General features: G+C 41.0%; 1 protein-coding gene across 3 annotated transcripts in view; it reads left to right on the top strand.

The window, feature by feature from the left end:
• pmfbp1 (polyamine modulated factor 1 binding protein 1) overlaps window positions 1–24729 on the top strand; it is a 578164-nt gene that overhangs the window by 375369 nt on the left and 178066 nt on the right. For all 3 annotated transcript variants that reach the window (XM_033035745.1, XM_033035744.1, XM_033035743.1), the window contains 4 exons: window positions 4495–4578; window positions 7476–7643; window positions 15004–15087; window positions 19664–19831. In XM_033035745.1, coding sequence (XP_032891636.1) covers window positions 4495–4578; window positions 7476–7643; window positions 15004–15087; window positions 19664–19831 — 504 coding nt within the window. The remainder of the gene's footprint in view (window positions 1–4494; window positions 4579–7475; window positions 7644–15003; window positions 15088–19663; window positions 19832–24729) is intronic.

Here is a 24729-nt window from a genome sequence, read left to right as displayed (position 1 = left end):
CCAAATTTGAAAGTCATTTGGAGTTGTTTAATAGTTTGAAATCTCCTGCATATTGGATATCCAATATTCAAAAATTAACCAGATTTTAAAGGAAACAACTTATTTTTAAAAAGGTGAAGAGCAATTGTTAACTTGCAAATTAAATTGACAAGAGTTATAATGCTATGGGGTAGCTTTTAGCATTTATGTTGCCTTTTAAAGAAAACCTTATGTTATAACTAGAGTTTCCAGTGTGAGCTATTAGATGGTTGGAATACTTGGATGTTTTCTTAAAGATCAAACAAACAGGATATGAAAATCAAACAACCGCAGATCTTGGAAATCAATTTCAAAACCAGCAAATGTTGGAAACATTCAGCACATACACAAATATAAGCAACACCAGGACCCTCATGCCCACCTCACTATTCATTGGTCCATGGATAGTCTAGGACCAGTGGCCACAGCCTCAGAATTAAAAGACATTCTTTTAGGAAGGAGATGAGCAGGAATTTCTTAAGTCAGAGGGTGGTGAACTGTGGAATTCATTGCCATAGACAGCTGTGGAGGTCGTCAATGGACATTTTTTAGGAGGAGATTGATAGATTCTTGATTGATACAGGTGTCAGAGGTAATGGGGAGAAGGCAGGAGAATGGGTTTGAGAGGGAAAGATAGAGTCATAGAGTGATACAGTGTGGAAACAGGCCCTTCGGCCCAGCATGCCCCATCTGCACTAGTCCCGCCTGCCCACGTTTGATCCATATCCCTCCGAACCTGTCCTATCCATGTACCTGTCTAACTGTTTCTTAAATGTTGCAATAGTCCCTGCCTCAACTACCTCCTCTGGCAGCTTGTTCCATACACCCACCACCCTTTGTGTGAAAAACCCCACAGATTCCTATTAAATCTTTTGCCTTTACCTTAAACTTATGTCCTCTGCTCCTCGATTCACTTACTCTGGGCAAAAGACTCAACCATATCTATTCAAATCATGATTTTATACACCTCTATTAGATCATCCCTCATCCTCCTGTGCTCCATGAAATAGTCCCAGCCTACTCAACCTCTCCCTATAGCTCTGGCTCTCTAGTCCTGGCAACATCCTCATAAATCTTCACTGTACCCTTTCCTGTTTGATGACATATTTCCTATAACATGGTGCCCAGAACTGAACACAATACACTGAATGCGGCCTCACCAACTTCTTATGCAACTGCAACATGACCTCCCAACTTCTATACTCAGCCTGGCCCGCAAAGTTACTCCAGCACTCTGTGAAACGTCACAGAACAGGGCAAGATTAACAAGTTTGCTGATGATACAGAAGTGAGTGGTTTTGCAGATAGTGAAGATGGTTGTGAAAGATTGCAGCAGGATCTGGATCAATCAGCCAGGTGGGCAGAGGAATAGTTGATGGTTGCATGGTTCCTTGAAGGTCGTGTCGCAGGTATATCAGGTGGTCAAAAAGTATTTTGGCACTTTGGCCTTCATCAGTCAGAGTATTGAGTATAGAAGTTGGGAGGTCATGTTGCAGTTGTATAAGACTTTGGTGAGACCGCATTTAGAATATTGTGTTCAGTTCTGGGCACCATGTTATAGGAAAGATGTCAAACTGAAAAGAGTACAGAGATCCCATCCTGGATCAGTCCAATCAGGGTTGTGTCATCCGCAAACTTGAGAAGCTTGACAGAGGTGTCTGTGCAGGTGCAGTCGTTGGTGTGGCGAGAGTAGAGGAGAGGGGAGAGTACGCATCTTGCGGTGCTCCTATGCTGAGCGTTTGCGGGTCCGAGATACGCATTCCCACCTCACATGCTGCTTCCTGTCCGTCAGAAAGCTGGTGATCCACCGACAGAGGGGTTCAGGCACAGTCAACTCAGAAAGTTTGGAGCGTAGTAGCTCTGGCACAATGGTGTTGAATGCAGAGCTAAAATCAATAAAACAAAATCCTCGCATAGGTCTAGGTGCTAGGTGGATGGCGGTCTAGGTGCTGGAGGATGAAGTGCAGGCCCAGATTGACTGCATCATCCACACATCTATTGGCCCAATATGCAAAATGCAGAGGGTCCAGCAGAGGGATTGTGATATTTTTCAGCTTGGCCAGCACAAGCCTTGCAACGGTCTTCATGACTACAGAGGTCAGTGCGACAGGCCTGTAGTCAATAAGACCAGTAATCCTTACCTTTTTGGGTACATGGACAATAGTGGACACTTTGAAGCAGGCAGGGACTGGTTAAAAAAGAGTAATTGGGTGTGAAGTGGTGATTGGAGTGGGATGGGTGTAGAAGGGCCCAGTCTTTGCAGACTGAGGTCAGGCTGTGAGTGGGTGTGAAGTGTTGGTTGGGGTGGGAAAGGGTCCACTCTTTTCATACTGGAGACTTTCCTTAAGTAGGTGTGAAGTGGTGAATGGGAAGGAGAGGGTGCAGGGTCCATTCTTTGCAGTCTGGGGTCTGGCTGTGTTTGATGGGGAGGGGATTTCAGTGTTACGTTTCTGATTTTCAAACCTGCAGTAAAACACATTCAGGTCGTTCGTCAGCTGACGATTGTCCAAAGAGCGGGGGGCTTTTCTCTTATAGCTGGTGATTTCTTGCATGCCCTTCCAAACTGAAGAAGAGTCATTAGCTGAGAACTTGCTCCTCAACTTCTCAGAGTACCTTCCCTTGGCAGCTCTGATTCCTCTTCTCAGCTCTTTATCGACTAGGCTATCTTTTAACTCTTTAACGATTAGGCTATCAGCTTGACGCATATTTGTACCCAACACCCCCCCCCCCCCCCTCCCTCCACCCGATCTCGAAATTGAAATGTTACATCTGTATATAATGATCCCATTAAAATGTGTATTTATGTCACAAACTATGGAATTCATATTTTTCAGTATTGTTATCAAGGAAATGAAAGCAGTTCCAATTGTTTGATATTATTTGATATTGTTTAATATTATTCATATGGAGGAGAAAATATAATAGCTCTAAAACCTACCTTAATTTTGCAATCTCACTAAAGATAATCCCCCTTTCCCTCTCCCCTCCCCCATCTCTCTCTCCCCTCCCCCCTATCACATCCCCCCTCTTTCTTGCGGGGGCGGGGGGGCGAAGATGAAGGTGGCGCGGGCCCAGCAGGGGCCCAGCGGGCGGGGAGGATGAAGGTGGCGTGAGCCCAGCAGGGATGGCGGGGGCACAGCGGGGGTCAGCGGAGGTGGCGTGGGCCCAGCGGGGGTGGCGAGGGCCCAGCAGGGGTGGCGTGGGCCCAGCGGGGGTGGCGTGGACCCAGCGGCGGTCAGCGGGGGTGGCGTTTGCCCAGCGGGGATCAGCGAGGGTGGCGTGGACCCAGCGGGGGTGGCGTGGACCCAGCGGGGGTCAGCGAGGGTGGCGTGGACCCAGCAGAAGTCAGCAGGGGTGGCGTGGGCCCAGCGGGGGTGGCGTGGTCTGAAGAAGGGTTTCGGCCCGAAACGTTGCCTGTTTCCTTCGCTCCATAGATGCTGCTGCACCCGCTGAGTTTCTCCAGCTTTTTTGTGTGCCAGAGGAGGTAGTTGAGGCTAGGACTATCCCATCTTTTAAGAAACAGTTAGACAGGAACATGAATAGGACAGGTTTGAAGGGATATGGACCAAGCGCAGGCAGGTGGGACTAGTGTAGCTGGGACATGTTGGCCGGTGTGGGCAAGTTGGGCCGAAGGGCCTATTTCCACACTGTATCACTCTTGACTATGACTGCTGTGAGCAGCATCAGCATCAGATATTTCCACAGACGTCGCTTTCATAGCATCTCCCAAAGTAAACACTGAACATTAAATTTCTGAAGACCAACAAACACAAGGTCCAATAAATTTTCCTGAGACTTAAAGTTAATAAATCCATCTTTGGTTCTGGCTCTGGCTGCATGTGATCCATCTGTCAAGGATCAGTGGCTTTGGCCCAACACAAAGACAATAGAAGATACACGCAAGGTAAGCTTCTAAAAGCAAAGGCAGATTAAAAAACAATAAGTGAAAGTGCTCCATTTACCAAGTCTTTAACTTGAAATGTAAAAAGTCGACCTCCCCGACCACAACCGATCCCCGCACCACTACCTCCTCCCTAACAAAGCAGAAAATGATTTTTTCCCCCACACTTCCGTAACTGTGTTTAATTAGCTACATAAAACAGAAAATGAAATCAATAGAATGTGCAAGCTGAGTACACATTATTATCTAGATGTTCCACACTCATATAGCCCTGATACGTTTGTAAGACATTTGTAAGCTAAAACAGAAACACAGCAACACTGTTAAATTCTAAGCTACGAGAAAAGGCAGTAGTCACTGATCTGAAACTTGGCTTGGAGGCCAAAGCTGAAATCAGAACATATTTTTGTAAGACACTCCATGAACAAATTCATGCAGCAAATAGATAAAGATCAATTGTCTACAATTCTGTGCCTTTTAAAAATTATTTGGGTGGCTTGTTAGCCTGGTTATAAATTAAATTGGTCTAATTCCCTTTGATATTGAATTAAACTACTTGAACAAATGTTTTGCAGGTTTTAAGCAGAGAAGAGAAGGCGTCTATGTTGCAGGACAGCAGAGAGGATTTGCAACATCAGTATAGCAGCTGCTATTCTGAGGTGAGTGTTTTCGGTTATTTGTTGAATTTCTTGCTCAGTGTGTTATTAAGGAGGTCTTAAGTTGAGATGCAATGACCTGCAGATGCTGGAATCTTGACCATAAAAAACAAAGTGCTGGAGGAACTCAGCAGGGCGAAGAAAGGTCCCACATTAAACCTCATCAGTCCATTTCCCTCCTTTTTAATTTTGGAACCCCTCATTGGCATTAAGTGTTTAATCTATACGTTCAACAATTAATTCTTGATAAATTATGTCCTAGTAATATGTTTAAGAAGTACCTCCTATTTCAATAGTGTTTCATTTCTATACCTTACACAATTGTTAGCTCTATCAATGTTAATCAATCAGGATGGCACAGTGGAGCAGCGGAAGAGGTGCTGCCTTCCAGCGCTTGCACCACCGGAAACCCAGGTTCGATCCCGACTACGGGTGCTGTCTGTACGAAGTTTTGTACGTTGGCATAATAAACACCAAAATTATTGAGAGAAAGTACACATGAGATAACACATGAGATAAAGTACAGTTTTAGTTATACAAGCAAAATATAAGTGCTTGTTAAAAGCTATATTCTTAGGAATGTGTCCTGTAACTATGTAGGTTACAGGCATGATAGTCAGCATGAAAAATATAACTATAATCGAACAAACTAATTTCAACAAACAGTACACGTTGTACGAGATAGCATAGAAACACATGTTTGAAGATGTTGTATGTCTTTGAATTTGAAAATTGTTTAAAATTGTTTGAAATTTGTTCTCTATGGAACATAAAATCCAGCATGGTATAAAATAGGTATCTAATTCAAACCTTTCCTGTTCATCTCATGTGTTCAGTTTCATTTGGGGCATTTATATTTCTAGCTCAACAGCTAAAGTAGCAATGTTACAAAATTTTGAGATTTAAAAAATCAAGTCTGTAATTTATCCCATCAGATAAAGCATAAAAAGAAGTTTAATTTGACACCTAATTCACTTTCATATCTCAAGTATTTAAAATGTTATGGCCATTTTCATACTCGGAAATTAGCATCTTGTTCCCTATTGATTTTCTATGGACATAACAAAAAAGCTGTGATCGTGTGCAGTCAAAAGCCCATAACCTTCTTAATAATTAAGAGAACTGAATGAAATTTTCAGTTATCATAGATTGAACCATTCTGAAACAAATATAAAATAATCTTACTTGGATGACCTGAAATTAAAGCATATAATTAGTTAGTTACCCAAGTGTAGCTAATTTCAAACTTCAATTACTAGATCTAAACATCTATCCATTTCTTAATAAATGATTAACATTTTTAAATAGCCTAAGTGTCCAAATAATATTCATAAATAATTCACAATAAAACATGATTTTTAAATCTCATTTACATTAATTTATAGGCCAAATGGAAGGAATTTAGTGTTCAATTGCTGTAAATTAAAGTCCATTTTAAATCAGCTTTCTAGTGGGATCCTGTGAACGCGCTGGTTTAGAACGTTCACATTGCGCTAGATTTGTGCCCTCAAAAGCCCAGAAAAATACTGCGGGATATAATGGGCCCAAAATGAGCTACTCGCAATATTAAACTTTGTATAAAGGGATCTTAAGAAGCCCTTTTTAATGTAAAAATAAGCAGCCTACCTTCTATTATTTGCTCTATGCAACCCTGACAGCTGCCGGTGGTCGCGGGTTTAGAGATTGATTTTTAAACTACTATAACTATTATACGAGGCCTTTAAAACTAATAATAGCTTTTGCGACGGGGTCGTCCAGCGATTTTTCGTTAATAATTAACTAGGCTGAACATCTTCGATTTGAACAGCCTAGAGAAAATCGCGTTTTAAACCCGCCCCCCTCTAAACGGCGCCAAAATCGCACACACCCGCAGCGACAGATTTTCAGCGACGCTTCAGGTAGGCTTTGCAACATACCTAGCTAAACTATATTAATATTGGGATATTCAAGGATGATGTAAAAACAATTCTTCTTTATTCTAAGCTAAGCGAAGCAAGAATTTCATTGACCTATCAGGGACACATGACAATAAACTCACTTGAACTTGTTAAGGATCTTCATGGAAATATTGCATGTTTAAAGTACTCCTTTGATACTTCAAAATCAGTTAAAGACAACTAAATAGTACACCAGACCTTATTATGTTGTTAGCATTGGATTTAATGAAGAGTTAATTTGGCAATGACTTCTTTATGCCAAAACACGAAGAATGTAATTTATCATAACTGAAGAGAAAAAGAGCTGGCAGTTAACTTTACTGCACGTAAGCAACAATGATTTATCATAACAGTAGTGAGCTCATCAGTTCAATTGGCTACCTATAGAAAGAAAGAAAATGTAGCATTTACATAATTGGTGATGCATCATTAAAGCTTCTTGTAATCTCATGAGGTGATGATGCCCCTTTAAATAGGACACTGGGAGAGCGCGTAGAATTATTGTTGAAAGAACCTCTCATCAGAGTCTATATGTGAGAGGTATAGTTAAGTAAGCTATTTAGATTTCCCTACATAATAGTCTCCTTAGATTTGAAATTTTGAGCATTGCAGAGATTTTTCAAACATGTTGGTAGCACTTGTAATTTATAAGCTACTTCAGCAAATATATAGAAAAAAACATAAATTTCACTGATTTTAGACTGCAACTGTATTTAGGTTTGTCTGAACCAAATAATCTTGACACCTTCAGCTCTTTAATCCTGCAACTGCACACCAATCCACAGTGAATGCAGTGAAGCAGTACAGATAATGGAGAATGGGTTCAAGATCTGAACACAATCAAATATACCCCAATAGGAATATTGTGTTACTGCTATCGCAGCTATGATATATTTCCATTTACTTGATAATTTGAGTAAGTGTTATGGTTTGTAATATGAAAATAATATTTATTCTTCACAGCTGATACGCAAAGAAGATAATCTGGAAAAAGTGAAGAAACAGCTGGAAGCTGTAACAGAAGAATCGATTCAACTTACACTTCAAATCTCTAACACTACTTTGGAGAAGCAGAAGCTAGACATAGATTTGACTGTTCTAAGTGAGAAACACAAAGCATCTCAACAAGAGGTATCACAATTTTATTTGTAATTAGGGAATCTACAAGCAACATCAGTACAGTCATTGCTCCCATGTCTCCTGGGAAGATGAGTAGATAAAATCTTTTGAAGAACACAGCAACACAGGCTCATGCGGTTCTGCCACACAATGCATTCTCACGTGGCTGCTAGCAAACAGGACCTACTGGCTCACTAGTGGGAAGCCAAGATGGGATTGTGTATTAACTGTTAGGTATTGGTTGTGAGATGAAGTGGAGAAACTCATAATAGGTAGGAAAGGGAGGAATACAGTAAGGCCATGATTGTCACTGCAAAACACAAAAGATATAAAGAAAAAGAGAGACACACACACGCACGCACACACACACACACACACACACACACACACACACACACACACACACACACACACACACACACACACACACACACACACACGTGTCAAATCTGCAAAGAGGAGAGACAGTGTGCCAGGTTGAGTCAGTGTTGAACCAAGAAAGAGCCTGTGATCCAGAAAGCTGTGACCAGGGTGAGGGAGTGATTGTGATCAGGGTTGGTGAGGTCAAACATTTCTATGAAAGGAAGCATATCTTTTTTTCTAAGCCATTGAGGGGTATGGAGAAAAGCACATGCATTGTGAAGCATACAATTCCTGCTTTCCTTGCCACCAGGTTTATGACACCTATGAATTATGCACAGCAGTTGTACATTTAAAATTGTATTCCAATTGATTCTGTGCAAGTGGTTTTACAAATGTTAATCAAGTATCCTGCATGGCATGATGATGGTCGGCCACACAGATATCTGCTGGTCATTAAAATGGCGGAGGGCGCCTGGATGCTGAGTTTCCTGTATTTAAGTTACTAAGCCCCAACTTCTTTCCTCCTGTTTGCAGGGATTAGCATTAAAATCATTGCTCCCCAAAAAGTGTGAAATTTGGCATCTGGCATGTGGCTTACAGCTTATAATTCCACTGCTTTTCTGCTCCTGTTGAATCATGACATTAATGTTTCTAGTAAAAGTTAATAAATCTGGATTAATTAAAAAGCTCGGAGGAAATGACACTGAGGTGATGCTTTAGCAATATAGAATCACAAACTTTTTAGTAATCCTGAGGAATTATGGTGCTGCAAGCAAATTTCTCGGCCATTGTACAGATCACTTTGGAATGTTCTGACAAGATTATGCTTTTTAATGCATCTTTTATGTCTTCAAGATGTTTCAAAGCACTTTAAAGCCAATTAATTATTTTGAACTATTGTCAAAAATGGAATGCAGTTTTACACAGCAGTGTCTCTCAAACAGCAATAAAACTAATCAAATACGCTTCAATAATATTGCATGAAAAATATTATTTTGATATTCTTGACAATATTTGGTTCCTTAATAGTGATGAAAATGCTCAGGCTAACATGTGCATTTGTAATTTCTTTTGAACATAGATTCAAGGTTAGGGAAAAGTTTAGAATTACTTAAGACACATTGGAATTACCTACAAATTAGTAAATTAAAGCAAGTTTACCATGAGCAGTAATTTCACAACATATAATTAAATTGAGGTAACACTTTAGGAAAGATGAAATAAAAAATGGGCTCCAAAAAAACTTTACGTAAAATATGTAAGGTTCTTTTTAAGAAGGCTCGGTGCTGTTTCATTTTAACAAAACTAAAAATACAACCAAAAGTACATTTAAATCAACTCACTCACGAGTCGTACAGCACGAGGCCCTTCAGCCCAACTCTTCAATGCCAACCAAGATGCCCCATCAAAGCTAGTCCCATTTGCCAGTGTTTGGCCCATATCCCTCTCAACTTCACCTACTGATAAACCTATCATAGATACATAGACAATAGTTGCAGGAGTAGGCCATTCGGCCCTTCAAGTCAGCACCACCATTCACCACAATCAGTAGCCAGTTCCTGCCTTCTCCCCATATCCCTTGATGCCACTAGCCCTAAGAGCTTTATCTATCGCTCTCTTGAACGAATCCAGTGAATCGCCCTCCACTGCCTTCTGAGGCATAAATTCACAACTCTATGTGAAAAAGCTTTTCCTCATCTCAGTTCTAAATGGCCTACCCCATATTATTAAACTGTGGCCCCTGGTTCTGGACTCCCCCAACATGGGGAACACGTTTCCTGCCTCTATTGTGTCCAGTCCATAATAATTTTATGTGTTTCTACAAGATCCCCTCTCACCCTTCTAAATTCCAGTGAATACAAGCCCAGTCGCTCCATTCTTTCATCATATGACAGTCCAGCCACCCTGGGAATTAACCTCGTGAACCTACGCTGCACTCCCTCAATAGCAAGGATGTCCTTCCACAAATTAGGAGACCAAAACTGCACACAATACTCCACGTGTCTCACCAGGGCCCTGTAAAACAGCAGAAGGTCCTCTTTGCTCCTATACTCAACTCCTCTCAATATGAAGGCTTTCTTCACTGCCTGTTGTACCTGCATGCTTATCTTCAGTGACTGATGTACAAGGATACCCAGGTCTTATTGCACTTCCCCTTTTCCAAACCTGACACCATTCAGATAATAATCTGCCTTCCCGTTCTTGCCACCAAAGTGGATAACCTCACATTTATCCACATTATACTGCATCTGCCCACTCACCCAACCTATCCAAATCATCCTGCATCCTCATAGCATCCTCCTCACAGTTCACACTTCCACCCAGCTTTGTGTCATCTGCAAATTTGCTAATGTTACTTTTAATTCCTTCATCTAAATCTTTAATGTATATTGTAAATACTGTAGCCGCGGTCCCAGCACCGTGCCTTGCGGCACCCCACTGGTCACTGCCTGCCATTCTGCGTTGCTGGCCCGAAGGGCCGAATGGCCTACTCCTGCACCTATTGTCTATTAAAAGGGACCCGTCAATCCCTACTCTTTGTTTCCTGTCGACAAACCAATTTTCTATCCATGTCATTATCCTACCCCCAATACCATGTTCTCTAATTTTGCCAACTAATCTCCTGCGTATGACCATATCAAAGGCTTTCAATAAGTCCAAGTACACTACATCCACTGGCTCTCCCTTGTCCATTTTACTTGTTACGTCCTCAAAAAATTCCAGATTTGTCAAGCATGATTTCCACTTCTTAAATCCATGCTGACTTGGACCGATCCTGTTACTGCTATCCAGGTGCACCGCTATTACATCTTTGATAATCGACTCCAGCATCTTCCCCATCACCGGTGTCAGGCTAACTGATAATTCCCTGCTTTCTCCCTCCCTCTTTTCTTGAAAAGTGCGATAACATTAGCTACCCTCCAATCCACAGGAACTGATCCAGAATCTATAGAACATTGGAAAATGATCACCAATGCATCCATGACCAGTCTTCTTTCCTTTTTGATAAATTATTTCAAATTCTCTTTGGGATAGCTTATCTGGGCTTCCACGGGAAGCAGTAGTTCCATGGTGATGATCACTTTGCTACCACATTCCTCATGACGATCAGTGAGAGAGTGCAAACTTCTAAAGATTTTCTAGAACTTACAGTGGCTTGCAAAAGTATTCATACCCCTTGAACGTTTCCACATTTTGTCACGTTACAACCACAAACGTAAATGTATTTTATCGGGATTTTATGCGATAGACCAACACAAAGTGGTGCATAATTGTGAAGTGGAAGGAAAATGATAAATGGCTTTCAAATTTTTTTACAAATAAAAAACTGAAAAGTGTGGCGTGCAAAAGTATTCAGCCCCCCTGAGTCAATACTTTGTAGAACCACCTTTCGCTGCAATTACAGCTGCAAGTCTTTTGGGGTATGTCTCTACCAGCTTTGCACATCTAGAGACTGAAAATTTTGCCCATTCTTCTTTGCAAAATAGCTCAAGCTCAGTCAGATTGGATGGAGAGCGTCTGTGAACAGCAATTTTCAAGTCTTGCCAGAGATTCTCAATTGGATTTAGGTCTGGACTTTGACTGGGCCATTCTAACACATGAATATGCTTTGATCTAAACCATTCCATTGTAGCTCTGGCTGTATGTTTAGGGTCGTTGTCCTGCTGGAAGGTGAACCTCCGCCCCATTCTCAAGTCTTTTGCAGACTCTAACAGGTTTTCTTCCAAGATTGCCCTGTATTTGGCTCCATCCATCTTCCCATCAACTCTGACCAACTTCCCTGTCCCTGCTGAATAAAAGCATCCCCACAGCATGATGCTGCCACCACCATGTTTCACAGTGGGGATGGAGTGTTCAGGGTGATGTGCAGTGTTAGTTTTCCGCCACACATAACGTTTTGCATTTAGGCCAAAAACTGCAATTTTGGTCTCATCTGACCAGAGCACCTTCCTCCACATGTTTGCTGTGTCCCCCACATGGCTTGTGGCAAACTGCAAACGGGACTTCTTATGGCTTTTTTTCAACAATGGCTTTCTTCTTGCCACTCTTCCATAAAGGCCCGATTTGTGGAGTGCACGACTAATAGTTGTCCTGTGGACAGATTCTCCCACCTGAGCTGTGGATCTCTGCAGCTCCTCCAGAGTTACCATGGGCCTCTTGGCTGCTTCTCTGATCAATGCTCTCCTTGCCTGGCCTGTCAGTTTAGGTGGACGGCCATGTCTTGGTAGGTTTGCAGTTGTTACATACTCTTTCCATTTTCGGATGATGGATTGAACAGTGCTCCGTGAGATGTTCAAAGCGGGATATTTTTTTATAACCTAACCCTGCTTTAAACTTCTCCACAACTTTATCCCTGACCTGTCTGGTGTGTTCCTTGGGCTTCATGATGCTGTTTGTTCACTAATGTTCTCTAACAAACCTCTGAGGCCTTCACAGAACAGCTGTATTTATACTGAGATTAGATTACACACAAGTGGACTCTATTTACTAATTAGGTGACTTCTGAAAGCAATTGGTTGCACTGGATTTTATTTAGGGATATCAGAGTAAAGGGGGCTGAATACTTTTGCACGCCACACTTTTCAGTTTTTTATTTGTAAAAAAATTTGAAAACCATGTATCATTTTCCTTCCACTTCACAATTATGCGCCACTTTGTGTTGGTCTATCACATAAAATCCCAATAAAATACATTTACGTTTGTGGTTGTAATGTGACAAAATGTGGAAAAGTTCAAGGGGTATGAATACTTTTGCAAGCCACTGTAAGTTCTAGAAAATCTTTAGAAGTTTGCACTCTCTCACTGATCGTCATGAGGAATGTGGTAGCAAAGTGATCATCACCATGGAACTACTGCTTCCTGTGGAAGCCCAGATAAGCTATCCCAAAGAGAATTTGAAATAATAATTTATCAAAAAGGAAAGAAGACTGGTCAAATCTTCATTGGATGTTTTTCTATTGGTAAGAAGTGCATTTGTTTTTGTACTGCAAGGTTATTAGGAAAGTCTGATCAGCTCAGTTTAATAGACGGATCAGCTCAATAGACATAGAATAGAATGCTTAGTAATTGCATAAGATTGATTCTTATGCTTAGTCATTTCAAAGTATCCTGAATATATGTGTTTGAAGGTCCACACATCTTTTATATTAATGCTAGAGAAGGGGACAGAGTGCAATGTATCCAAGTGTAGCCATGATACGAAACTATGAAAGAGAGCAGATTGTGATGAGGATATTTGGACTCTGCAACAGGATATAGATCCTTAATGCAAGTGGAGTTTAATGAGGGAAAATTTATAGGAAGAAAGAATCTGGTAAGAACCCCCGAAAAGCACCTGGTCCTGATGGTATACCCGGTCGTGTTCTAAAAACCTGTGCGGACCAACTGGCGGGAGTTTTTACGGACATTTTCAACCTCTCACTTCTGAGGTCTGAGGTCCCCACCTGCTTTAAAAGGGCATCAATTATACCGGTGCCCAAGAAGAGTAAGGTGACATGCCTCAATGACTATCGGCCAGTGGCACTAACGCCGGTGGTGATGAAGTGCTTTGAGAGGTTGATCATGGAGCAAATCAACTCCTACATCGACAAAAACCTGGACCCACTGCAGTTCGCGTACCGCCACAACAGATCAACGGTGGATGCGATCTCGCTGGCCCTCCACTCCGCTCTGGACCACTTGGACAACAAAAACTCATATGTCAGGCTGTTATTCATTGATTACAGCTCGGCATTTAACACAATCATCCCCTCCAAACTGGTTACCAAACTCGCAGAACTGGGTCTCTGCGCATCCCTCTGCAACTGGATCCTTGACTTCCTCGTCCACAGACCACAGTCTGTTCGTATTGGTGGAAATGTGTCAGCCTCAATAACAATCAGCACGGGAGCACCTCAAGGCTGCGTGCTCAGCCCCCTGCTGTACTCACTCTATACCCATGACTGCGTAGCGAACCACAGTGCGAACTCCATCATCAAGTTCGCTGACGACACCACTATTGTGGGGCGTATCACTGATGGGGATGAGTCAGAGTACAGAAGAGAGATCGAGCAACTGTCCATATGGTGCCAGCGCAATAACCTGGCCCTCAACACCAGCAAAACCAAGGAACTGATTGTGGACTTTGGAAGGAGTAGGAGGGGGACCCACAGTCCCATTTATATCAACGGGTCGATGGTTGAAAGGGTCAAGAGCTTCAAATTCCTGGGCGTGCACATCGATGAAGATCTTTCCTGGTCCGAGAACACTAATGCAATCATCAAAAAAGCACATCAGCGCCACTACTTCCTGAGAAGATTACGGAGAGTCAGATTGTCAAGGAAGACTCTCTCTAACTTCTACAGGTGCACAGTCGATAGCATGCTGACCGGTTGCATCGTGGCTTGGTTCGGCAATTTGAGCGCCCTGGAAAGGAAAAGACTACAAAAAGTAGTAAACACTGCCCAGTCCATCATCGGCTCTGACCTTCCTTCCATCGAGGGGATTTATCGCAGTCGCTGCCTCAAAAAGGCTGGCAGTATCATCAAAGACCCACACCATCCTGGCCACACACTCATCTCCCTGCTACCTTCAGGTAGAAGGTACAGGAGCCTGAAGACTGCAACAACCAGGTTCAGGAATAGTTACTTCCCCTCAGCCATCAGGCTATTAAACCTGGCTCGGACAAAACTCTGATTATTACCAACCACTTTCTGTTATTTGCACTATCAGTTTATTTATTCATGTGTGTATATATTTATATCATGGTATATGGACACATTTATCTGTTTTGTAGTAAATGCCTACTATTTTCTGTGTGCTTAAGCAAAGCAAGAATTTCATTGTCCTATACAGGGACACATGACAATAAACTCACTTGAACACTTGAACTTGAAGATTCACCAAGCACGAACCGCAACCTTTATTTACAGGAATGCAGTGCAAAAAGATATCATTCAAACTTTTGCTACAAATCTACAACTCTGAAATGCCTTTAATAAACATGGCCAAAATTGTTTTTATGTGGCAGGTTCACAACAAGGATCAAACTATTTTTAATCTGAAATCGGATTTAAAAACTGCAAAAGAAAACTTGAGGGATGCAAAGGAGGAAGTAAGTGCCGTAACAGTTATTTCTCTAGACTGCCTTTGGTATTAGCATTTTAGCTTTTTTGATGGGTCAATGATTCGGGCAACGTATTTCTTTTCTAAGTAGCATGAGATAGGCAAAGAAACCGAAACAAATGACCAAATTAAACTCTGGGAAGTCCTCTGCCAAACCCCTAAAGATAATCATAATTGTAATTTATTAGCCAAGTATGTTTTGCAACATACGAGGAATTTGGTTTGCCACACAGTCATACCAAAAAAGCAACAAGACCCACAACTACATTAAAAAATGACATAAACATCCACCACAGCGGCTCCTCCATATTCCCCACTGTGATGGAAGGCAATAAAGTCTTATCTTCTTTCCCTCTTTTCTCCCGTGGTCAGGGGAGCCGAACCATCCACATTCGGGGCGATTGAAGCTCCCGTAGCTGGATATCGAAGCTCCCACGTCGGGGTGATTGAAGCTCACACGATCGGGGCGGTCGAAGCTTCCGCGGCTTGGAGCTCCCGAAGTCAGTCTCTAACTAGGGACCGCGAGCTCCACGTTGTTAAAGTCCGCAGACACTTGTGGTTGGAGTTTCTGAGGTCGATCCCTGGCAAAGGGATCGCCATCTCCGAGATGTTAAGCCGAGGTTGGATAATCAATCAACTCCCAGAAGGTCAAATGCCAGATAAAAGCCTAATGTATATGTCATAGCATGGATTGAAGAATGGATATCACACAGAGAATTGGAATAAATGGGTCTTTATTTTCAGGCTGGAAAGACATAACTAAAAACCACAATATCTGGTGCAAGGTCTTGACCCGAAACATTGATCATCCCTTTGCTTCTATAGGTTCACTGAGTTCTTCCACAAGTTTATTTCTTGTTCAAGGATAAGTACTTGGCCCACAATTATTTATGGTTTATATTAATAGCTTAGAGAAGGGCAAAGTGAAAAGTATCTAATTTTACCCATGATACAAAAGTAGATAGGTTGACATATTATGAGGAGGATATTTGGACTCTGTCAAGAGATATGGATAGGTTGAGTGAATAATGAAAGCTTGGCAAGTGGAGTTTAATATGGGAAATGTAAGGGGAAGAAACATTGCAGACGAGCAAATATGAAGCAAGAGTAAAGGGTGATCTTATTGAAATGCATATGTAAAAATCACACCAGGGTTTCATTCAAATGTTTGCTGCAAATCTGCAACTCTGAAATGTGCCAACTTGTTACACTTGAAGAGAAATTCCATAAGACATATCACCTTGTTCTGTACTTGCATAACCTATTTCCAGGTCCAGGTCAACCTGTCCAATTCAAATATACTTTGCCACTTCACTTGTGTCAGAGGTTTACTATCCAAAACAAAAGCTTAAATATACCTTAGATACTGATGATTGCAAAATTATAATCCATTGTTTGATCTCAGAGTTTCAAAGCAACGTTTACTTTTCTAAACAATGCAATTGAATCTGCAATATTATGATCACTGCAGATTTGCTTGAAAATTTTATGTATGCTTTTTTTAGTGAAGTGATGGGTTCTAGAACTGACAGACCGTAAAAGATTTTTCTCTTCTGTTGTACATTGATGACTTTATTTATTTATTTGTTTATTCAATTATTCATTCATTCAATCATAACTAAACCACATTTGGAAAGTTCATTTTTCCCCCAAGGGCCTGTTTCTAAAAAAAAACATGCATCTGACCAATTTATAATTATTTTTTGACCAGACAAGAATGGTGATGCTTAGTGGTAAGAGCATTATGAAAAAGATGACTTGTTTTGAAGAATGGCTGATCATTTCTGAGATTGATTTTCCACATTAAGGGTGTTAGATGCTGTGAATTTCAGGCAGCTTTTTTGTTCACCTCAGTAAATATCAGTTCCCTGTTCCATCACTTTATTTTGTCTTTATAAGTTAACAATTGGCTGTGCTATAGTTTAAACATTTATATCGGTGTATTACCTATTATTATTGGTTTTTGCTGTGATTGAGAAGTTCCCACGTTGCATTAATCAGACAAAAAACACAACTTTTGCTCGTATGATTCTAATAGAGGGCTGGAAAACTGCATGGATTTAAATGTTTTCAAGGTCGGATGAGATTATATTGGAAACTAATGTTTAAAGAATGCATTGACGATTTTGAATAAGAGAGAATCTATCCACCTACCCTTGATATTCACTGGCATTACCATCGCCAAATTTGCCATCAGTATCCTTGGGGTCACTAAGGACCAGAAACTCAACTGGGCCAGCAGCATAAACAAAATAAACACTAAATGCTGCAGTAGGGTCATGTACCATATCTGGAGGACATGGATAGGCAATTTATTGGGTCGGGGTCCTACTTGTGTCTTTTCCAGAGATGCTATTGGATCCACTGAGTTATTCCAGCACATTGTGCATTTTTTGCAATTCCTGCAGCAGAAATAAAGTGATTACAAGAGCAGCTCAGAGACTGCATGTCCTGTGGTGAGTGACTCACCATCTGATAACCTAAGGCCTTTCCCCCATCTATAATTCACAAGATAAAAGAAAATGCAGCAAAATAAGGGAAAATGCAGCAATCGAGAGAAGCTTGACATCATCCACAAAAGTCTGCTTACCCACCACACCACCTCCAGGTCCCTCAGATCGGCCGACTTGGGGTTACTGAACATCCCGCAGTCTAGGCATAAGCTCAGGGGCGACCGCGCCTTTGCGGTTGCAGCTCCTAGACTGTGGAACAGTATCTTCCCATCAGAACTACCCCCTCCAGCGACTCCTTTAAGTCGAGACTTAAAACTCATCTTAACTCTCAAGCCTTTCTTGACGTCCTCTGAGTGAGGGCTATATGTATGCATTTATGTATGTACTTAATCTATGAACCACTGTTGTATAACATTAGTACCACCACCAAGGTAAAGCACTTTGGCCAACGAGAGTTGTTTTTTAAATGTGCTATATAAATAAAAGTGACTTGACTTGACTTGACCTGACTGGCACCCATCAACCACCAAACGTTCATTCCTTCCACAGTGGCTATAGTTGGCACTGTATACAAAATGCACGATAGCTGCTTTAACATCTTCCTCACCTGTACCCTGTACTGCCAAAAAGAACCACGGCAGCAGGCCACCACCACAGAAGGTTCCTATCCAAGTCCCACACATCCTGGCTTAGAAATATATTACCATTCCTTCATCATCACTGAGTCTAAATCCTGCCAAACAGAGCTCTTGGAGTATCTTCACTAGCAAATCTGTAGCAGTTCCAGAGGGTGCATTGCCACGGCCTTTGCCAGGGCAATTAGGGAAGATCCATAACTGCTGGCCTTGAAAACAACTGCCAGATCCAAAAAATGAATATAAAACAAAAATTACTTTTGCCTGTTACTTTAGTGGATCGTTTGTAATTAATTTCAACAATTTGCTATTATAAGGTTTAGCAGTGCAGGGGAGAGATATGTTTAAGTTTTGCCTTCCATCACAGTGAGGAGGACTCACTGTGATGGATGTTTATGTGAATTGAATTGTGTTGGTGTGTGTCTTGGTTCTTTTTTTTGTATGGCTGCAGAAACCAAATTTTGTTTGAACCTCATGTGAGGTTCAAATGATAATAAAAGGTATTGTATTGTATTTATTCTGTATGCCAAATATTATTCTTTTTGCAAACTTTTTAGTGTATTGTACATTGTACAATAGGTTTTATGTGGTTCAAACTAATTTAAAAAACTATCAATCTATTAATGTTATATTTCTCACCGTAATGTGTGACAGGCTTGTATAAGGGAATAACGTTACCTGGGAAATAATATCTTAAACAGATCACCGATGTTTGACATATGGTCAGAATTTTGTCCCCTAATTTTGCTTTCTCGGAAAAATTCAAATTCTCGTTCATTTATTTGCCCGTTGGTTGTAATTTTTATTGCAAAAATCTACATAATGTTTCCTACCTTTTCTAACATTAAAAAAAGATGTATCATCCCAAGCTGACCAACAATTGAAATCTAAAATCCTTTAGTTGATATCTCGAGCTGCAATTTTAATGTAAATACCTAGTAAATAATGGGCCAGATTTGCATTGCAAGTCAATGGGAGGTAAAATTAGTTGGTATATAAAAGAGAGTCTGATCTAAAACATCTGCAGACTGTATGCTCATTGGAACTTACATTTCTTTGTATTTAAGCATTTGTGGACAATATTTTCCATTACAGAATCTTGAATTATGATTCTAATAATAAATCTAATGAGAAAACATACCCAAATGGCAACACGACCCTTATAGGAAAATGTCCAGGCACTTCTGCTTATTAAAAGACTAAAGGGATATGGCATCAGTGTAGGAAAATGCCACTTAGGCAGAAGATCAGTCATGAAGTTATTGAATGGCCTTGTATTCTACTGTTCAATTTTTTTACGTTCTAATAACCAATATAACTCCCTATATTTTTTCCTATATTCCTTTTAATCAACATCATTAAATGTGGTTCGCCATGGAACAAACTGCATTAAACGGTGATACCAACCATCTTTAAGGATTTTGAAAGTTGATGTATGGAGAAGTTTCAGGGATTCATATGTTTTCTGGTCCGGCAGCTCACACTCCAGGAAGCAGAAGCTGCTAATTTAAAAACAAAGGTAAAAATGCTACAGGCTGAAGAACAGAGCTTACGAGAAGCCTGCAGAGAACATGATAAGAAAATGAGTCAGCAGGAGAAGGCTATGCAGGACCTGCAGCAGGAGAAGGGCATCAGTAACCAGCAGGTGAGAGATAAGGCATTCCATAATATGGAAAGTAAGAATCCTCATCAAATGTTAGCGAGTACCTATTATTTATAGCCAAAATAATAAATGTGTGAAACTGTGATGGTAATATTGTAACTTGTAATTGCCAATATATGTTTTCAAATCTAATTTTCTTAAAGTAATAACATAGAAATTGATCCTCTTAAATTTGTCCTGTAAATAATAGCAAAGTGAAAACCTTGATAATCCTTTTCATTTTGTCCTCATGCTCCGGGCCTCTAGCCAATTGGGTTAAGAACAATTAAAAGTAAAGAGAGGAGTCCTGATCTCATCTTGTTTGACCTGTTTAGTGTGAATTGCACAAGATTTGAACACAATTGGATTAGTTTCCATGTAATATAGTAAAAGACTTCAGCCTTGGGTATGTTGCATTGTTTCGATGGAACGAGGGCTGTTCACTAAAATGAAGTTAACATTTTTTAAGGCACAGAGTGCATGACGAGTTCTCTATGCCCTTCTTCATTTACTTTGCAAGCACTTTTCATCTTCATTTATGTTCACCAACAGCTTCTATTTTAGTTTTAAGCAAAAGTGCACTGCATCAACATTGCATCAGTATTTGACATTAATAATGAATAAGATACTCAGCAGCCACAATTCTCTAGGGTATGCAGAGGGTTGCAAATCAATTTCATAGATTCACAGCCTTCTGTGAGATGAAATTCTTCCTCATTTCACTCTTAAGTGGTTTGTCCATTATGTTGGAACTATGTTCCCTAGTTCTAGATTCTCTACCAGGGAAAACATTCTCATGGTGTCTACTTGTCAAGTCCCCTCTCTACAGAGTGGGCCCATTCTAGTCAATCTTCTCTCTCCAATCAACTCTCTCATCATAGCTAGACAAAAATGCTGGAGAAACCCAGTGGGTGAGGCAGCATCTATGGAGCGAAGGAAATAGGCGATGTTTTGGGTCGAAACCCTTCTTCATCAGAAACGCTTCTCTCATCATAGCATTCAGTCTAGTTATCCTTCACTTCTAAGGAAATTATATTATTTCTTTCTGGTGGAGAAGAAACAGTTTGCAGACCTCACAGTATGCACAATTGTAAGAAAACTTCCTTATTCTTGTTCTCCATCCTCCTTGCAAAAAGGCCATATTCCTCCAGAATTAATCTGAATTATTCGCTGTCCCTGAATGCTATCTTCCAGGCTGGTTATTCGAAGATAGATCTGTCAAGCAAACATGCCATAATCCATGAAAAAGGATTTTACTGAAAGACAACAGATACCGGAGGTTGAGGTTGAGACTTAATAGAAGTATATAAAATGATGAGAAGCATAGATACTATAGACAGACAGGGCGGAAATGTCCAACACTAGAGGGCATAGCTATAAGGTGAGAGGAGAAAAGTTTAATGGAGATGTGCGGGACAAGTTTTTTTTCCCAGGGACTGGTGGAGGCCTGGAATGCATTGCCAGTGGTAGTGTTGGAGGCAGATATAATAGTGACAGGTAGACAAAAATGCTGGAGAAACTCAGCGGGTGAGGCAGCATCTATGGAGCGAAGGAAATAGGCAACGTTTCTGGTCGAAACCCATCTTCAGAAGTGACAGTGACAATAATAGTGACAAGTTAGAGGTTATTAGATAGACACATGAAAGTGCAAGGAATAGAGGGATATGGATCATGTACAGGCAGATGAGATCAGTTTAACTTGGCATCGTGTTTAGCACAAACATTGTGGACCGAAGAACCTGTTCCTGTACTGTACTGTTTCTAATTCTATGTTCTAATAGATCCTTAAACTCCTAAGAATGGACTGATAATGCTGTGCTCCTTTAACCAGCACCAAAGCAATCTTTGTATGCACAGATTTTCCTGCAAAATGACATTTCTCTTTCATTTGACATCACTCTGCAGGCATATGTGTGTGTGCAATACATCCATAGAATCCTGAACAAATTTCCAGCAACCTACATTTTCTACCTGAATTTTTGATATCATTCAGTTCTGCACCATACAAATAGGTTAAAATTAACTGATGCTGAATTGGGATTCCATAAGAAAACAATATTGGAGACCATTTGGAAGGCAATTCTTTATTCAGGTCAAAACAGCCAGGCCCTTGATTGTGCAAGATTCTTTCAGATTTTGTTGTTCAAGGAAACAAGCTTTTAGAATAAGCATAACATGGGGAGACATAAAAGGCTGGAGTAACTCAGTGGGTCAAGGAGCATTGCTGAAGAACACCGCTAGGTACTCCGCAAGGCCGATGGGATCTCCTGGTTGAGAACCATTTTAACTCCTCTTCCCATTCTCATACTCACCTTTCAGTCCAGGGCCTCCTCCATTGCAAGAGTGAGGCCACATGCAAACACACACTTCATATTCCGCATGGGTAAATTAAACCCCAACTGTATTGGAATTCTCCAATTTTAGGATACCCACAAAACCCTACCCCTCTACTCCCCTAACCCACCCCCTCCCCCTCACCTCTCCCCTGTGCCCCACTTGGACTCACACCTATTTCTCCCCTCCCCATTCCCATCCATCTCCATTCCTTTCTCTAGCTTCACAATGTGGAATTTCTGCAATCCTTCAGTCTCACAGCTCTGGTTTTTCATCTCTTGCCTTTGTCCACCATCTGCCTATCAAACTCCCCTCCCACCTGCATCAACCTACTACCTGCCATACAGTCTGAAGAAGGGTCTCGTCCTATATCGTTACCAATCCAAGTTCTCCAGAGATGCTGCCTGACCTGCTGATTTACATTAGCACTATGTGTATTTTATTTGTAAACCAGCATTTGCAGTTCCTTGTATCCGCATAACATAGAGAGAGTTTTGGCTCTTAAGTCATCCCAGACAGTGAAAATCTGTTTGGCTGGCACTTAAACTTTCTCTGTTTGCTTACCCACTGGATTTCTGCCAAGAAAGCAACATTTTGATTTTTAACTGTAATTACAGAAAGAGCACCAAGGGCACTCTCACAGTTGTGTGCACCCCACTGCAATTTTAACTAAGGGTTGAACAGGGAAGTAATTTCATAGTTTCTGTTAGACATGAGCCGAAAGAAGCTCTCTGGGCAAGTATTCTGTTGGGCTAGTAGAGCTTGATTGTGTAAGTGATATCAAAGTTATTTTTGTTATGTTAAATGATAGATCATGTTAGTCTTTTAAAGGAATTGCTAAAGTGAATCTTGTGTGAATAAATAAAATCCATATTTTAGCCTGTGTTGCATTTCTGAACACAAAACTTTAGTCCAGTATTGCAAGGTAAGCATGTGGCTCAATTGCTTCATTAACTAAAGAAATGGCTTCCAGCTGAAGGTAAAATAGATAGTGCTAAAGGCTCCCGCATCAATTAACCCAATTACTCGAGGAAATGAAAGAGGTTGTATTTTATTGGTTTCTATATTCATTTGAGATCTGGGATGGTTCTCATGGAATGGAAAATGTCTTGTACACCATTTTAAAGGGAATAAATAAATGATATACAAGTTTAACTCGATGGCACAATTATTAAGATGCAGTCTATGATTGCTCAATGAGCCACAATTATTAGGGAAAGGTAGCCATGGTCATTCCTTCTTCTCCTCACTCCCATTGGGCAGAAGGTACAGAAGTTTGAAAGCATGCACCACCAGACTCCATAACAACTTCTTCCCGCTGTTATCAGGCTTCTGAATGATCGTTCCATAAGCTAGGGTGCAGTCCAATTTACCTCTATCCCATTGAGGACATTGAACTTTGTCTATGGAACTGATGCGCTACAATGCTGAGAACTATAATCTGCACTCTGTATCTTCCCCTTTGCTCCATCCATTGTACTTGATTTGACCTGAGTGTATTTATGTATGGTATACCTGTTCTGTTTGGATAGCATGGCAACCTTGATAGCAAAACATGGCTTTTCACCATATGTCGTACGTGTGACAATAATAACCCTTAACATAAAGGTAAATCTAAACCTTCCCCTCTGTTATCAGGCTTCTTAATGATTTTTCCATAAGTTAAGGTATTGTTCGATTCACCTTTACCCCATTGTGGGATATTGGACATTGTCTCTGGAACTGGCATGCTACAATGCTGAGAACTATATTCTGTACTGTGTATCTTTCTCATTGCTCTACCTACTTGAGTTGTACTTGAGTATACGTTGATTTATGTATAGTATTATCTGATTGGATTGAATAGCAAGCAAATCAAAGCTTCTCGGTATACAGGACAATAATAATAAACCTAAACCTAAAACCATGGATGCAAAATATATCTAGGTACTGCTTTATTAATTTGATGTATTTTACAAGGATTGACCAAATAACGGGATAAATAGCTGTTTAACTGTTTATCGTCATTTTATTTAAAGTTATTGCTAACATTTCTCAAAGATGGCTGTTACCAAAACATTAGGGCAATGGAGCAGCATTAAGTTGGATGAAAATTGGTTTATGAAAAGATTAAAAGCTCCTAGAGGTGAGGTCTTCTTCTTCGAGTCCTTCTTCGAGTCCGTTGCAATCTCAGATGTCGTTCTGCCAGTATCTGGCACAAGTCACAGCTGGTCGGGTCGGTTCAGCCAGGTCCTGGGGGCTGCACTGGGGGGCGTCGTCACACTCCAGTAGGTGGGACATTGTCTGTACTGCTCCACAGCTGCATGTGTCTTCTGCCTGGTAGTTCCATGCTTTCATAAGTGCTTTGCACCTCCCCTGCTCCACTCGTAATCTGTTGAGGGTCTTCCAGGTTAGCCATGGGAGGTCGTGCCCGCTGGCGAGGCATTCAGTCAGAGTGATTCCTCTCTCCATCCAGTCGTGGGCTCGTGTGTTGAGCTGGTTCCATTCATCTTTCCAGATGTTGGTCCTTGCTGTTTCTTTGGTTGTCTGGAGAGGTGGGACTGTCTGCAAGAAACTGGCTCTGGATT

The sequence above is a fragment of the Amblyraja radiata genome, chromosome 17, assembly GCF_010909765.2.
Source record: "Amblyraja radiata isolate CabotCenter1 chromosome 17, sAmbRad1.1.pri, whole genome shotgun sequence".
NCBI classification, from domain to species: Eukaryota; Metazoa; Chordata; class Chondrichthyes; order Rajiformes; family Rajidae; genus Amblyraja; species Amblyraja radiata.
Note: the sequence above shows the minus strand (reverse complement) of the source record. Positions and strands in the feature narration are given on the sequence as shown.